This window comes from Doryrhamphus excisus, chromosome 5 (assembly GCF_030265055.1).
Source record: "Doryrhamphus excisus isolate RoL2022-K1 chromosome 5, RoL_Dexc_1.0, whole genome shotgun sequence".
Lineage (NCBI taxonomy): Eukaryota > Metazoa > Chordata > Actinopteri > Syngnathiformes > Syngnathidae > Doryrhamphus > Doryrhamphus excisus.
This window is the reverse complement of record NC_080470.1, coordinates 5,844,392-5,861,182: the sequence shown is the minus strand read 5'-3', so window position 1 is coordinate 5,861,182 and position 16,791 is coordinate 5,844,392. Positions and strand designations below refer to the sequence as shown.

At 38.4% G+C, this 16,791-nt stretch overlaps 2 protein-coding genes across 2 annotated transcripts in view; both read left to right on the top strand.

Moving 5' to 3' along the window:
- Positions 1-1,996, top strand: part of LOC131129878 (collagen alpha-1(XXIV) chain-like) — an 80,315-nt gene extending 78,319 nt beyond the window's left edge. The window contains exon 60 of the mRNA XM_058073812.1: positions 666-1,996. Within this exon, the coding sequence (XP_057929795.1) occupies positions 666-812 (147 nt within the window). The 3' untranslated portion in view covers positions 813-1,996. The remainder of the gene's footprint in view (positions 1-665) is intronic.
- A 629-nt stretch (positions 1,997-2,625) lies between these two features.
- Positions 2,626-15,994, top strand: znhit6 (zinc finger HIT-type containing 6). The gene is made up of 10 exons (XM_058073348.1): positions 2,626-2,851; positions 3,211-3,276; positions 5,571-5,677; positions 5,776-5,858; positions 6,690-6,793; positions 9,604-9,672; positions 9,987-10,067; positions 11,402-11,482; positions 13,694-13,818; positions 15,400-15,994. The coding sequence occupies exons 1-10, from the start codon at positions 2,682-2,684 to the stop codon at positions 15,774-15,776; spliced, it is 1,263 nt and encodes a 420-aa protein (XP_057929331.1). The 5' UTR covers positions 2,626-2,681; the 3' UTR covers positions 15,777-15,994.
- The last annotated feature ends 797 nt before the right edge of the window (positions 15,995-16,791 follow it).

Genomic DNA, 16,791 nt, shown 5'->3' with positions numbered 1-16,791 from the left:
CTATAGTCACTTTTACACTCTGTTTACATCACATTGCCCGGGCTACTGGATCACTGTAGTGACATAAGAGATGGCGGCCGTTAGCACGCTATCGAACTCACTAGTTAGCCTCTCCAATTTACTTATTCTAGTGTTTCAAATGGAGTAGGGAAAAAGACAAACTGAAACAGCGTATTATTGTTGTGACCTTTGCTCTTTTGCTTTTGCTTTTTTCAACTTTTTATTACTTTATTCTTGTAAGTGTATTCTTATAATAGTATAACTTTACCCCAACCAAACTTTTCCAAAATTTGGTTCTCATATTATGACTTCTAAAATATTTTTTCTGTAATATTTCAATTTTGTGCAAGTAAAATTGAATTATTTTTCCTCATAACATTATCAGTTTATTTTCATCAAATTAAGATTTTTTTTCTCATGTGGATACAACTTTTTTTTCTCTGACTTTAAGCTCGTAAAATTACAGCTGTTTTGCCATTTATGCAAAAAAAAAAATTAACTATTTCAACTTTCCTCTTGTAAATGTTGTTCTCGTAATAAGGATTTTATTCCAATTATATTTTGACGTTATTTTGACCACAACCTGATTTTCCAAAAATCCAGGCCACTATATATCAAACATTAATCATGTGATGAATTGTTATCGCTTCCTTCCTATCTTGCAGATCCAAGATGGCAGCTGGCACCAGTCACGTTTCTTCTTCCATACTCAGGAGAGTCACCAGCTACCTATTGTAGACATAAAGGAAATCGCAGCACCACATCCTCATGTTCAGCAGCACATAGAAGTTGGTCCTGTCTGCTTTTTTTGAAGTTAACATCGTCATTCTCTGCCTTGTTCACATGAACTATTCATTAATAGGCTGGCTCACTAAATGTCTTCCTACCGAGAAGACGTTTTTGGAGATTAGATTTTTTTTGTGAAGACATTTAGACCAGCGTGTGAGGAAAAAAAATAGACAATATCCATCTAGAATCACTCAATCTATGTGGAACTCACAGTCCGACAAATTAAAATAATGTTCAACTGTATTAATCAGACACATGTATACAATTTGTTTTGCTTGTTTCTGTATTAGTCAACTGGTGCTCAGGCTGGCTGTATATATGGACCCATATTGCCTCCTAATCACAGGGTTGGGCCTCACCATGCAGCAGCCAATCATACTCTGCCAAAACCCACCTCGCCTCCCCACCACCAGACACTCGGACCCAACCTGAAGGAGTGTTCCGGGTCACTCAATGGGAGCACTGTGTAACTAAAGGTATATATGAGTGCAATAGCATGTGGATTCATTGACATTATTTCCAATCAAAGGCTATATGGACATTGTTTTCATGAACTGTACGGTAATCTTTGGTCCTACACATTCGGACCTGTTCATCTTGACAGATGGTGCTCTACCTCTACCTTGCTTTCTAAAATAGTTGCTTTTAGATTAGTCTTTGTTTCCTTTGTGTTGTATGTACCGGTTACATCAAGGTTTGTTATGTTGTATTTGCTTGCTTTTAATTTATGAACCGTTATTTAGTTTGCTACATAGTTTTGTAGCTTTAGCTTACATGTGGTAGGTTCTTCAGGGGAATCCTATCATTGGTGCTGCAACAAAGAATGAGTCATCAGTAGGTTTTTGCATTTCCTGTGTATATATTGCCAGCATACTTTGTTTATTTATATCCTTTTTGGTTTTTTCACATTACTGTACAACAGTAAATAATACTCTCAGAGAAATATTTGTCCGACCACACTAATGGAAGTACAGTATTTATGTTTCGGTGGTGTTCACGCCTGCAACTGTATGTTCATCACACTGTTACTTCAGTTGGATCAGAGGTAGCTCAGTGGACTGGCAGCTACAGTGAGCCGGAGTCAGAATTCTTTAAAAACATAGTCATCATATCCTTAAGTTATATTACTTTGAGCAAAGTATGATCATATACATTCTCTGGATCAAAGAAATGGATGCATCTGTGTAAATAATAAATATGATGACAAATAAATTGAACATTTTATCCAAGAGTGGTTGTGTTTTTTTATACAGTTACTCTACATGAATGGCCAAAAAGTACCAAAGACACACCCCAATATTTTGTAAAAATGTCTTCATAGACGAGTGGATGTATAGTGTCTCTTTCAAAGTGTGTACTGATCACATGTCCAATTACTTTTGTCTATACACAGTGTGGGTCAGGGGAGTCTAAACTTTTTCCACCGAGGGCTGTTTTAAATGTAACTCTGTTTTGCAGAGTAATTGTATATTTTTAATATACCAATTTAACAAAATAGTTTAAAAATGTACATAAAGTATAAAATCTTACCTTGTTATTTGTTATTGGTGCCAACATTTCAAGTTTTTCTCTTTGCATTGTGCCTTTTTGTCCAGTTGATTTTACAATGTGCGCCGCTGTGACTGTGAATGTCCCCCTGCCACACTTTGGACACCACTGATGTATTGTTGTCATTAAGGATAATTAAAATAAAATTAATTGTTAATGTAGTAGCGAGTCATCTACAAGAGACGTCCTTCCTAAATGTGAAAATTAAATTAATACACACCAAAAATAAAAAATATATAACTTTCACAATCTCACCAATTTGTCAACACGTTGTAATTGCGTCTCCTGACACTGAGAGGCGCCAACGAGCAGACTTTAAACCGGATCTGGTAGCAAGTAACCGCATGGTCACCGGCGGAAGAGGGTTTGTTTTGAAGTGTGCCTGCTTTTCTCCTGCAATGTGCGCAACATTTTCCCCAACGACAAACATCATGCCATCTCTGGAGACAGCTTCGGACAGCAGTAGTCAAGACGAAGAGCCGAAGGGGACGAAAAGAAAGATTTCTCAATCAAAGTGAGTGTTGGGAATTCAAGCAAGGACCAAACGCAGATCACGGATTCATGTCATGTTTAGTTTTACTATTTGTAAAAATAGTTGATAATATTAACACACTAAACTCTTGGTATTGTTTTTGTTGACAAACTGTAGTTCAAAGTTGGTGTAATAAGTTGTTTCATGAGCGGAGAACATTACACGTTCGAGTACTGTAGTTGCTTCCGGTGGTGCCGGCTTGAAACATTGCCTTGCAATATTTAGTTCCACCATCTCTTGTGTTGTACCGATTGCGTTTTATGTGTATTTTATTTAAAATGTATTTGGCTTTCAGGTGGAATTTCAGGGTGAATTAAATGCACTGTATTTTTGTTCCACAGTTGTGGCGTTTGTGGGACAGAAGAGGCCAAGTACAAGTGTCCTGCTTGTCTCACACATTCTTGCAGGTAAGAACATGGATTTACTAACACATGTTATTTATTTTTCTGGGACTTCTGCACTACATTTTTTGGCAGTGCAGTGATTTCCAAGTCAACGCTTATGTACTGGGCTACTGTTTTTTTTCTCTGAAATAAAATTTACTCTGAATATGATCATGAATAGGGAAGAAATACTCTTGTCAGGGAATGGTATCAATTCATGGGTTGAACTACAAAACAAGTTTAATGATAATTTGTAATTTTCTATCCACAAATTCAGAAATTATAAGTGTCTGTAAAGGTTTTCAGTACATGGTATATCTGGGGAGTTGAAACAGCATTCGCACAGGGACGCGGATGAAAGGTGAAGCATCTTCAAGAAAATCAAGCCAGTTGCTCTGATTCAACAATCAGTAGATATGTTTCATAATAATAGAAGGACCATTTCTTCAGAGGACCGCTCCTCTGCTTGGGTATATAGATTGAATTGGGCATGAAAAGTCTCCCCATCTCATCTTACAGTATCTGGTAGTCTTCACTGTGGGTGGAAACACATCACGTAACACAACGTTAACTGCAGCAGTCTCTGGAAGTTGTGTTCTTCTTCAGCGGTGTATCTGATGGCTAGCACATTAAATTCACACTAGATGTCCTTCCTGTACGCATGTGTTTGTGCTTGTGTTAAATTTTTCCTATAGACATAGACTTTCTTTATTGTCATTGCACAATAACACAGCAGTGAAATTGCCAACGAAATGTCGTTGTCGTTGTAACCTTCTGCACACTACACTTTTCCATTCTCTTCCACTTCCACTTCTGCTGTTGAGTGTGTTAATACAGTACGAGTTCTTATCAGATCCACTTCTGCTACCTTGTGGCCATTTTTATGGCTTAAAACCGCTTTAAAAGTTACATTGCAGGGGATGGAACCCATCCCAGTTGACTATGGGTGAGAGGCGGGGTCCAACCTGGAACGGTCGCCAGTCAATCACAGGGCACGTATAGTATATACAATGACTCACACTCACATTCATGCTTAGGGGCAACAACGGGGGCGTATTTTCAGGTGAATAGAAGTTCATTTGATTGTCTGCAATATATCTGGGGTTATTTTATATAACTCCATTCAGTATGAAAGCTGTATTCCATCTGTGTCTCAACAAGCCAGGTGTGACTTATCATTTTAAAGAAAAACTGCTTCTCTTTTGGATTTAAGCAATAGAAAAGTGGCCAAAGGGTTATGTAATTTGTGTGATAAAAAAGATTGGTTCCACTGTTGCTTAACACAATATTTAAGACTGACACCAGCCGTGTATTTGTTGTTACTGACACTTTCTTTTGATTCATGTCCTGCAAAAACATGCCACTGGTAGTAGCAACAATCTGTAGTCTATTCCTGAAGTTCTGTTGCTTTTATAGCATTTATCACCTAATCCTCAGAAATCTGCTTGCATATTGAAAGTCAGGCCTGAAATTGTTTGACACCAGAGAATGTCGTCTCTTACTTTCACAAACGCTGTTGAAGGCATCAGTCAGCATTCTTTTAGAGCAGATTCTTTGGATTCAGTGTTATTCTTCCAAATACCCGTCTCTCATCTGTGAAATTGGCACCAGCAACGCATGGCATGTTTTATTTTTTGTATTTACGCCTTCACACGCACATTTGAACAATAACACATTTTTGTTATGTAAAACTGACTGTTGGCCATTCTTTCAAAGTTTGGACCGTTCTGTAGTTTTCATACTGATTTGTAATTGAATTTTCTCTTATTGATTATTATGAATATAATTGATTAATACATTAAATGTAATGTAAATCCAATTAACCCACTCCTTTTGTAGTTTTATCATTTTAGTTTTGCATGCAGAAAACAATTTGAAATGCATGTAAATATATATAAATGATGAATGAAAGGGATAAATGAACATTTAATGTTGCTTTTACCTTCACTGAACACTTGATGATTGATGTGACTGTTCCCAAAGACACTATGGCAGCAAGATCAACACCACCTCCCTGTTTTGCATTCATGAATTCTTGAATTTAATCATGTTTCTCACCTCAATAACACGAAATGGAGCCAAAGAAAGTTGCAAATACCAGCATTTTGATAAAGAGGGTGAGAAACTTATATTGAATTCAAGAAATATAAACATGACAAAACAGGAAGGTAATGTTGAAGAGGAAAGTGTTGATCTTGCTGACACATTTTGTGGAGGGGAGAAAGCTAACCAAGGTTCCACTGCATAAAGAACACACTGTATACACCAAAAAAAAAAGCAAAACAAACCTTTTTTTTCATTTCTCTTTTGTCCTTCAGTTTGATTTGTGTGAAGAAACACAAGGAAGAGTCAAGATGCAGTGGTGTCAGAAACAAAACCGCTTACCTGACTCTGTCTCAGTTTGATGAAATGACACTTCTCAGTGGTGAGTATGTTGTCCTTCTTCCATGATTGGGGGAATAATGTAATATTTTTCTGCTAAATGCTTTGATATGCATTTTAATGATCAATCACTATCTGAAGACTATAGATTTTTGGAGGACACAGGGAGGTTTGCTGATGGTGCCCACAGAGATCTCATTCGTGTTCCACGTGCTTCAATGAGAGTGAGTCTTCTGTTTGTTGTTGACGTTATTCCTAAACCTGAAAATGAAGTACTGAAATGTAGATATTTAAAACAGACTTCAGAGCTAAAGGCAAAAAAGTCACTATAATTATTTTCTCTAATTCGTATTTTTGGGTGACTGGAAGTGATTAATTGGATTTACATGATTTGTCTTGACCTTTTGGAACAGATTAATGATGGCAACCAAGATTCCATTGTATTTGGAATGAATCTATATTGCTGGAATGTAAGACTGAATCCATCAAAAGTCAAATCAGTTAAAAATAATGAGGCGTCTTCATCTACTTCTGAGAGAAAAAGACAGATAAAAACTTGGCTCATGATGAGTTTGCAGATTTGGCTTCTTCCAGATCATTGCAAGTTCAGTAATCTGGTGGCAGACTTGCCCTGCCCTATCTTTTTAATAAATCTCTTTTTAAACATCTTTCATTGCCTGCCAATCTGAAGTCATGAAAGAGGTAAACGAGCAGCAGAAAGTAAAACCTTAGCCTTTTTAACATTTAGATGGAGGTACTGAATGTTTAACACAGTCAGGTTTATTGATGCATAACAGATGTCTGGTATTTAGACATATTTGTCTAAGGAGCCCACCACCCCCACTTCTCTTTCCTTCTAAATTGAAATGTCAGCCAACCTTTGCTTCCAACAAAATCTCCTCAAGGCTGAGGAGAAGTTTCTTTTTCAGAGAACAATGCTTTTGTCATAATGTGCCTGTTTTGACATCATGATCTGCTTTATACGAGTGTATAGAATAGAATATTCTGTATATTCCATGTGTATCTCTAATACTATATATATATTTCCTTTTCAGGCAAAGAAGCTGACTGCCAATGCCAGAAAGATGAACATCACACTTAGAACCCTCCCTAGCACCTTCACCAAGAGTATAGAAAACTCCACCATCTTCCACTTTAGGTAAGATAACTGAATTCATGCAGAGGAATATGCTATACATCACTGATAATGTTACATTGCAAGATTTGAAAAGAATACCACAATATTAATGTATTTTTTTTACCATAATTCTATCATCACATCTAGAAATAGTATCATTGTTTATGTTAAATTACCACAGGGTGGCACTCTTGTTAAACCCTAACTGTTAGTGTAATGTTATCACAATCTGCTGGAATTACTTAATAAAACATCCTCCTGTAAATAGAGGGAGACTTGTTAAGGACATTGCCAAATGCAGCGTCAGCGCTGACCAACAAGCAGTAAAGAAATGACTTGGAGACGAGAGGCCAAACAACCTTTACATTACACTGTACTGTGCACATCATTATTTTGGATTAGGACATTGGTGCCTGTCCATAAGTGTGTTGTCCTGCTACTAATGGGTTTACTAAAGAGTCAAGTGTGGAGACCCTGTTCGGTGGTCAGTGGATTTACCGAGGGAAAATTGATTGTACATTACAAGCCATTGAGCTCTGACAATATAGAGTACTGTATCAATAATCTTTGGCCTCAGACACCCCAAGAATACTGGATCAAATTGAAAAATTTTGGTTGAAATAACATGTCTGTTTAAGTTGCAGTGCTCTGCATGAGATGGAATTTGTTAAACACCTTCTTCGTCGGTTTTGCTAAAAGTACATTACTGTAATGCGGTCTAGTTGAAATAATAACACACGTCAGCTTTTTTGAGTGTGGCTCAGCCAAGAAACCTCTAAGTGGGAATGATATAAGATGATTAAAGGCAGCCATGAAGTCAGAATGAGCCTAGCTAAGCTACAAAAACCCAAGTCACACTTGATTAGGGAAAAAATTAGGACACCTCATGATGTACAGTAACTGGTCTAATCCTGAACCACGGCAAATACGCCGCCCTGTGTCCTGTGTTATCCACATCTGTTTTAGGGCAAAATGAACATTCTGTATTGGTCGGCACATAAAGCCAAACAACCATTCACACTCACGTTCACACCTATGAGCATTTTGGAGTCCCCAGCTAGCATAACATGCATGTTTTTGGGATGTCTGCTGGGCAACATGCAGCCACTATTGATTATAGGAATTATTAGAATAAGGTGGTATGAATTTATGTCACTTATGGGTGTCAGTTTATTGATCGAATGATTGATTTTGCACGATGAATAAGCTGCATCAATGTTTTTGAACCATGTGGGCTTGTTCAGTAATTGAATGGATTGCCCGCCATTTGATCGCCAGCTGTGAAGTTTTTTTTTTTTTTTCCAGGGTTGCCATTTACTTTAATTTATTTTAATCACAATAGTGATGATTACAGATGACTGCTGTGACACATTCTGGTATTTGGACCCAGTTCTTTTCAGTCTATTGAGCTCCCAATACAAAGCAGATGCCTCATTAGGCTAGCAGATGGTACACAATCAAGAACTTTTTAAAGCTGCAATTTCTGTCTTCTCATCCATTTGAGTCTCCATCACCTCATCCATTAAGGTTAGAATCCAAAACTATGAAGCCTTCAAAACTTAATAGAGAGGACTCAAAGGTCTGCCAACTTCTTCCATTAGTAGTCTCTTGCTTCGGCACCTGACGACGAGAAATAAAGGATCCATGCTTTCTTGAATTGTACTTTTTGTCTGTCCAATCCATAATCCAGTCAGATGGGTTTCTGCTCTATTTTACAGATTAATATTCATATTTTTGTTGTAAGAAATCCAAATGTTTCAGCAGTGTATGCACTTAAGTAATTAATCTTGCATTAAACTTCAGATGTTAAATGCACGGTATTGGAGTGGTTAGCGCGGAGACCACACAGCTAGGAGACACAGGTTTGATTCCCCACTCGGGCATCACTAGTGTCAATCATATTTAGTGCTCAAATCAGGATTATGTTGTGAGTGAACAGTGGTAATTAAAGAGCAAAGAGGAGGGTTTTGGAAGAGTTTAGAGAGACAGAGCCATGTATCAAACATACATTTTTAATGGGTGACATGGAATGTCGGTGGAGAGTGGATAATCAGAATGTAACGATTTATTGTGTGTGCAGTATGACATGATTATATTTTTCCCAATTCAGAGACATAATTACATAATTGAACTTAAAACCATATATTTGAAGGGTTTTGATTTTTTTTTTTTACTGCTTCTCATGTTGACAATGATCGGTGGCACTTAGCCCAGGTATGTACTGCAGCCTTGACTGAAATGATTGAATACATTTTGGCAAGCCCCTTTTTCCAGTCAAATGCATAGTTTCCATTTGTTGTAATAACAGAATAATGGCATCACACCTGGTGCCCCACCCTCATTTTCTTGCATGTGCAAACACATGCAGGCCTCAGCAGATGTACACATGGTCACATACTGACGTAGTAAAGGTGAAACTCAGCCAACAAGTGCATAAATTCCTCTGACTAAGGGGTTAGAAGTGTCACCTACACCTACAGTTACGTAGGGAATCTCCTCCCAGACCCTCCCCATCTTTTTATTGTACTGTATATAGTTCACACTCACTTCAGTTCAAACTGAAACTTAAAAGTAGAGATGTTCCAATCAATTGGCCAATGATCAGTATGAGACGATTTCCGTGAAAAATCACATGATCAGCATATGCCGATAAATACACAAAAGCCGATTCATCACATGGCTCGTACTATTGCATTGCATATTACTATCTCTACTTAAAAAGCATGTTAAGTTGTCTCAAATTGAAAGGGTTATTCTTGTAATCAATTACTGGCTGTCAACTGTATTTGAAAAGCTCAACCCAAATACAAATTGAACTTTTTCTATTGTAGAGAAAAACGGTTTCTCTGGCACCTGAAGCTCATGTTCCCTCAGAGTGATACTGAATTCAGCCAAATGAGGTAAGTTACCAATCAGATTCAGATCGCTACATAAGGGGGCATCTTGGGGGATGTGACACCAGTGGCGGTTCTGGCTTGACGTTTAAGCAGAATGTTGTCACAAGTTTCCCGTCTGTAGATGGCGTCCATCTGCCACACATTTTTTGACTTTTGTTTCCCCTTCAAGGTTCCCTCTGGAGAATGCCACACTGGGCAATTGCCCTTGTGGCCTATAGCTAGAGCCGCCACTGTGTGACACTTAAAATGTTACTGCTCTATGATTTCCATGGAATAACTGTGTATTTTGTCGCTCATTGTTTTACATTTTATTTTAGGGTGTGTGACACACTAACTCTGGAACGTATCTTGACCCCTTATATACACCGTACAGAGTCCGATCCTGTCATACGCCAAAAGTAAGCCTTTTTAAATGATGTTTCTAGAGTACAGTATTTTGTTTTTATATTGCTGTAAATGTTAATAAATGACAAGTGTTTCATAAGTATGAACCGTATAAGGAAGTCCGCCCCTCGGTGACATCACAAAGGGACAGTTTTACCACGCCTTTTGAAACGGAGTGTTGTGAGCCATCCCAAACTTCTTTCAGGGCTCACTTCCAAATGCGCAAACCTCATTATCTGAAACTTTGGCATCGTTTAACACAAGAATACTATATTTATAGTTCAGAAAAGTGGAAAAAGCACAATAGGTCCCATTTAATGGGGTCTGTAGAGGAAATTCAGTGCCTTGACTGTTGGCTCATCCTGCTTCATACTCTCCCATACGATATAGTTTAAAAAAAATCACATTCCTTAGTTGGTCAAGCGATAATACAACAAAAATACACACTAAACATATTGGAACAAAAACCTCAAATAATTGAAAACAAACATAGCAGGAGGTGGATTAAAGAATACTTGAGGGAAGGCTGGAACGTGAGGCGGATTGGCACAGCGTCTGCCATAATGTGGTTGCTATACAGGACCGTTGTGGTAAAAAGAGAGCTGAGCCAGAAGGTAAAACTCTCAATTTGTCAGTCTGTCTATATTCCCACCCTAACCTATGGTCATGGGCGGCCAGAATGAGTTCCCTCCGTATGGTGGCTAGACTCACCGTTAGAGAGATGACGAGGAACTCGGCCATCCAGGAGGAGCTCAGAGTAGAGGCACTGCTCCTTCACATTGAGGAGCAAGTTAAAGTGGCTCAGGTATGTAGTCCAGATGCCTCTGGTCCCTGGTGAGGTGTTCCGGGCATGCCTAGCAGGGACCAGACCCCAGGGCAGACCTAGTTTACTGAGACTGCTGTCCCCATAATTGGGACTCTGCCCACTAATACATGACAGTATGCTAAAAATAGCCATAAAAACTACAAATCAACACAAGGAGCCTCGGTTACATGCAACATAATTTAGAAGGAGGGTTTATGTAAATAAATGTTCCTGTTAGTGAGACTGAAAACTAGCAATGCGGTACATATGGTGATGTCATCGTTTAGTGACGAGCACTTTTCCAGTCTGTTTTCAGTCATCTAAACGTAGTATGGCCGCACGGTGGACAAATGGTTAGCATGTAGGTCACACACTCAGGAGATTGGGAAGACCTGGGTTCGATTCTCCCCTTGTGTAAACAAAAGTAACATTTTGCTTAATTAATAAATTCATGATCAATGTTGAGTTTAAATTATATTTCACAATAAAAAGATTGTATCCTGCTTGACCGCTATACCTATCCCTACCGCAACTGTGTTTCAGGCTGAAGAGGTATGTAGAAGCCCCGATTGAGGATGTCGGTGTTTTCATGAAGGCAGAAGGACGAAAGGCCAACTCAGTCAGGTGAGGTATACGTACTTCTTTAGTCATGTGTTTTACCCTATATAAAAAACTCAGATGGCATAAATAAAGTCCGACAGTAAGTGAGACCATCTTGTGAATAATTGTGAATCGTGATTAATTGCATTTTCTTCAAGGTTAACTCATAATTAATCTCAGTGGAAAAATTGTGGAAAATTATTTAATACGCATATAGATACACAAGTTAAGCTACATTTTTCCCCAGGTGGGGGGCATTTGAAATTGTATTTGTATATTTATTTTATTTGTATTTTCTCAAATACAAATGCTTTTCAGGCCTCAACAAATAAAAATACAAATATGGGCTGCGTTGCACACCCGTGGTAGAAGGGGATCAATTTTGAATACTTTTCAATTTTGAATTTAATTTGAGAAGTCTTTGAACACACCATCAACACGCTGCAGAAATTGTATATTTTTCCCTTTTTTCTTTCGCCTCATATTTGGTCCCAAATCCTGATACTGTGTGGGAATGTATAAAGGTAATATTTGATTACCTTATTGAGTGCTAATGTGTCATATTTATGCGGTGCAGCTCTCTGGAAAAACAAAGTCCAGGCTTGTACTGGTGGATGGTAGTCTGTATTCATTTAGTGCTTTTGATATGAAGTCGTTCCTGTCATAGTTTTCCACCATAAATCAGATCAATATAATATACATATGTTTTGCCTATGACTTGAAGATCTTCCCCGGTGACTAGCTAACGTGCTGCTTTCAGTACTTTGCACATAAATTTGGGGGAATAATAATGTTATAATGTTAAATAAACACCTAGTTTACCCCATATTCCAAAAACTAGCATCTTAATTCACGACTCTAAATTGTACATATGAATGTGAGTCTGAATGGCTGTTTACTGTTTACTTTTTTTTTTTTTACCTGCTTCAATAAAGAAGCCCTTATGGGAAACTAGACATGCAACCAGTCACCCTCTGACTGGAAATGATGAAAATGTGGACAGGTTATGCTCCATGAGAGTCATTCCCACCTCTCTGAATGTTTTAATATTTATTTTTTCCACTCCCAACATCCAGACGATGTCTTCTCCATTTTCGCTGTCTGTCAATTGAATCATTCAGAACACCAACACCTATTGACGGGACAGAGATACTACGTTTGCTGCCAACAAGATTTTAACAACTCCAAAACTATCTGACTATCTGTCTGCACTTTTGCTCAAATATTTGTGGTAAACACATTCTGTGGCCTTTCTCATTTTTAGAGTGGTCAGCTTGCCCTACAGTTTCTGTAGTTTTGTTATATTGGCATATTGTTTTAAAAATTACAACATGTTAATCTCAAACAACTTTGAAAGGCATACTTGTGCTCAAATGTCGAAATATTTAAATTAAATACATTTTTTAATGAAAATGCATATTTATACCTTTTAATAATATATATAACAAAAAATGCATACAGTTTATCATATGATAATATGCAAAAAATGTGTTTACTCAATGTCTAAGTGTTCTCTCGTGGTATAAGATGGGTCAATAAGGAAAATATATATTCAGTCTAACAACAGTACTCGCCTTATCACTGTATAATCTTGCAATTTCTCTGAAATTCCTTGTTCAAATGGGGTGATAAATCACCTGTGTGGTTTCAGATATACAAGCGACCATTTGTCCTAACCTGTCCTGCAGGGACGTCTTAAAAACTATTACTATTTAGTTATGGGAGCATGTCAAATGATCCGAAACTCTGTCCCTTCCTGGAGGGAAGTCTTCTTGGAAGTTTGTCTACCTGTAAAAACCTGCAAATGTCACATTGTAAGAAAGAGCTTTGATTGGCCATTGGAGTGGGCATCTGCTTGTGCTTTTAGCAAAACAAACAATAGCTGTACAACCTCCTCTTTGACAGTTGTATGTTGCCATTTGCAGTATAAATCTTATATTCCATTGTCATTGCGCATCGAGTGGAAAAGCAAGCCATGTCTTCCAAGAATCCAGTTAACTATTTAGACTTGTGATTTATGGCCTCACGTTCTAAGCCAACTTGGAGACAAGACTCATGTCATTCCAAACAAGCATTATTTTTAGCGTGAAATGTACATTTTTGAAAGTATCAGTCTTAATGTGGACATGGCCTTAAATAACAAATCAGTCAAAATGCCATATGATGTTACATACTTAATCAACAGGCTTCAAACATCTGTGTCATGTGTTTTTTTTTTTGTTTGATCTGGAATAGGTACCACAAGTTGGATATACACAAGAGCCTAAGAGACAACTTGATCTTCAAAATACTGATTGAGTATCCCGTACTTCATGTGGTACTCAGAGCTCATTGGAAGGAGTTTCCATTGAAAGGACAAGGTAAATATCCCGTCTATTCAAAACACAATGATTGAAGTCCTATTCTCATCTCAGCGTGTCCTTCCATCTGGAACACATTGTCTTTAATGCACATAAAGCATTACAATTTCATCTTGATGCTTTGCTTCATTTCATTTCTTGTTGAACACCTATTGCTGGGTGGGGATGAGAAATAATAGCAACAAAACGATTCCAACAGAATTGTATCATGGTCTTGGTTTGTCCAACAGGGACCGTAAATATCCCCCCTCTTCTTATTTTTCACTATGGCAACATGCTACACCAACAGAAAAGTGTGCTCTGCATAGCATCACAGGCTTCGGTTGAACCTCAGCCGCAAACAGATCAAAAGGATCAAATGTGGCTTATTGTTGAATAATGACCTCATAAGATGTGATATGACAGGGAAGGAGCAACTGTGCTTATGTCACCTGTATGTCACTCCCAAGTGTGGGGTCCTGTGGGTTATGTCATTGTTGAGAACGAACACCACCTTTGTTTTGAAACAAACTGAGGCTGAGACTCAGAAGCATTTGTTTGCTCCTAAATAGACCACAGTATCATCATTTTATCAGAACAATTCAGACTGAATGACGAATTAGGTTATTCTGGTCTGTTTGTGTGTGCTTGCCATGATAAGGCATTGCTGTCGTGCCGTTTTGATGTATCGTAAGTCAAAGAATCATCCTGATAATGGCACATGCCACGGTCTGGGAAGCTGGACAGGAAGCGATAACAAGCGATCAGATACTGTGGCAGCAGCTTATGCAGTGAGGATAAAGGGTTTAGATCCTCTCAAGCTCCACTGCACTCCAAGAGGAGCTAGGCGGTATCCTGCTTTAAAGTACATCGACACTAAAACTGACCCGTGCTGTACATGGAAGGAGAATACGTGGAGGAATTGGACACCACACGGCACAATGATTGACTGGATCTTTCAAACATGCTATAAAAGTAGTTTTTTTCGTATATTGGTTTAGGCTACCTTCCTATATTTGATCTAACAAGCCTACACAAAGCATTTGCTTAGTCCTCTCGAGTATAAGAGATTGCATGTTGAGTGATGGTGTTTTGGCCAAGAGGATGAGTAGCTTTACGACTTATGTCAGGGGTGACAGGCACCTATCCAAAATAAGTGCTTATTGACACAAGAGAAGCAAATAAAAAGATTGCAAAAGTAGGAAGCCAAGCAAAGAATTCCACAAGATAAACACTAAGTTCAATGTGTGTAATGTTCCCTTGGAATGATTATTTAAGGCCTTTTTGTTGTAAGTCATCAAATGTAAATGTTCCAACAAAGTGTAACTGGTCTTGTGTCACAGCCTTTCTTTCTCACATGTCCACCCTGTTTCCTTACATAACTAATAGCTTGGCACTTTGCCCCATCCTGAGCACCAGCAAGGGGCCAAACCATAGCGTCATCCTTCCCGTCCTGTCTCAACTGTCCCTCATTTTCACCATCCATGTTTACTCTTGCTGTGCTTGAGCAAAAATCATCATACAAAGCATTTGAGCATTGGTTTGTAACTAACTGCCAGTATTTGATCTTTTTATATACAAATTGGGGTTGTATTGTTTCAGCTGAGCCTGCGTCAACCTGTGATAAGTTTTCAACAAAGACTGAAGCAAGCCAGGACCAGACCTCTCACACCATCCTCGCCGCAACACAGTCCAGCCCTGAAACAGAACCCCCACAAAAGAAAAGGGCAAAGAAAGAATTGGAGGAGGGAGCGCTAGAGGAGGGGGAGATCATGGACAGTGATGATGAAGATGAACGGGAGGGAGACGCTGGGGAAAATACCACCTTGATGAAGATATCTGATGGTGCCAATAGCCCTGCTAATTCCATGGACATGAACAAAGATGACCTGGTAGACAGTGAGGACAAAGTTGAAGATAATTGTGTTAATAAAGACGCTGGCACCGTTGATGATAGAGGTGCTGCCAGAGAGAGTTAAGAGGTCAAGCATGACCGAGGATGCTATGAAAGGGCCTCTTTTTGTCCATCACCGTCTTGATGAAAATCAGCGTGTTAATATACTAGTTGGAATGCACCGTCCAATTTGCATTTACTCATAAATCCTGAAAGTATAAACCCTGTAACCTCTTTCGTTATTGTTTTTGTCAATGGTCTTAAATAATTACATCTTAAATAAAGACATTGGGCCTTTTTATGTTTTGTGCCACATGTAAAATTTTCTCCCTGTGCCTGTGCAGGTTTATTCCGCATCCTCCTACTCCACGGCTCGGCAACTTTACGCATCAAAAGAGCCATTAGAGCGTGTTTCCATCTAATTAAAACCCACTTGGAGCCACAAAACATATTGAAGGTAACACTACATATATGGTTTCCTTCAACGTATTACCACGTTCTGTCTTCCTGTTCCTCCTGGCAGAGTGACGATCCACACCTGTTGCCACCTGGTAATTAGTCATGTTTCTTAAGCCTTCTCCAACAATTTTGGATCAACATTTGCAGCAAAAATGTGTTTTAAACATTGGTTTGTTTCAGTTGCAATACCACTGTTTGTTTTGCTTTAGTTGGTATTGTTCATTTGCGATAAATGAACAGTAGTACGCTCAATCCTGATGCAGAACATTGACAGCGTCAGAAGGGTCAGTGTAGTGAATAATAACGACATATACCAGCATAATTTATCTTATGTCTTATGACTTATTTCTTCTGCTATGTTGGGTGATGCAAGTGTAAATGTGACTACAGGGTTTTTAGTTTAGTCTAGTTTAGTCTAGACGGCTCTAATAATGTTGCATAACATAGTTAGGAGGTCTTAGGACTTAGGAGGTCTTTCTATGCTTAAACTACGGGAATGTTCCATTTATAAATAAGAAATTTGCGGGAGACAATTTACTACATAAACAAGGGATTACAGTAAATGACGAATGAAATGGATAAACATTTAGACACACTTTTGCCTTTATTAACGGCTTATTGGTGAACACAGGATTCCATGA

Excerpts from the sequence above, each read along its gene's own strand:
- znhit6 (XM_058073348.1), top strand. The coding sequence starts at position 2,682 with ATGGTCACCGGCGGAAGAGGGTTTGTTTTGAAGTGTGCCTGCTTTTCT. Across the intron at positions 6,794-9,603 it reads TCCACCATCTTCCACTTTAG|AGAAAAACGGTTTCTCTGGC; the intron begins GTAAGATAACTG and ends TTTCTATTGTAG. Across the intron at positions 11,483-13,693 it reads CGAAAGGCCAACTCAGTCAG|GTACCACAAGTTGGATATAC; the intron begins GTGAGGTATACG and ends GATCTGGAATAG.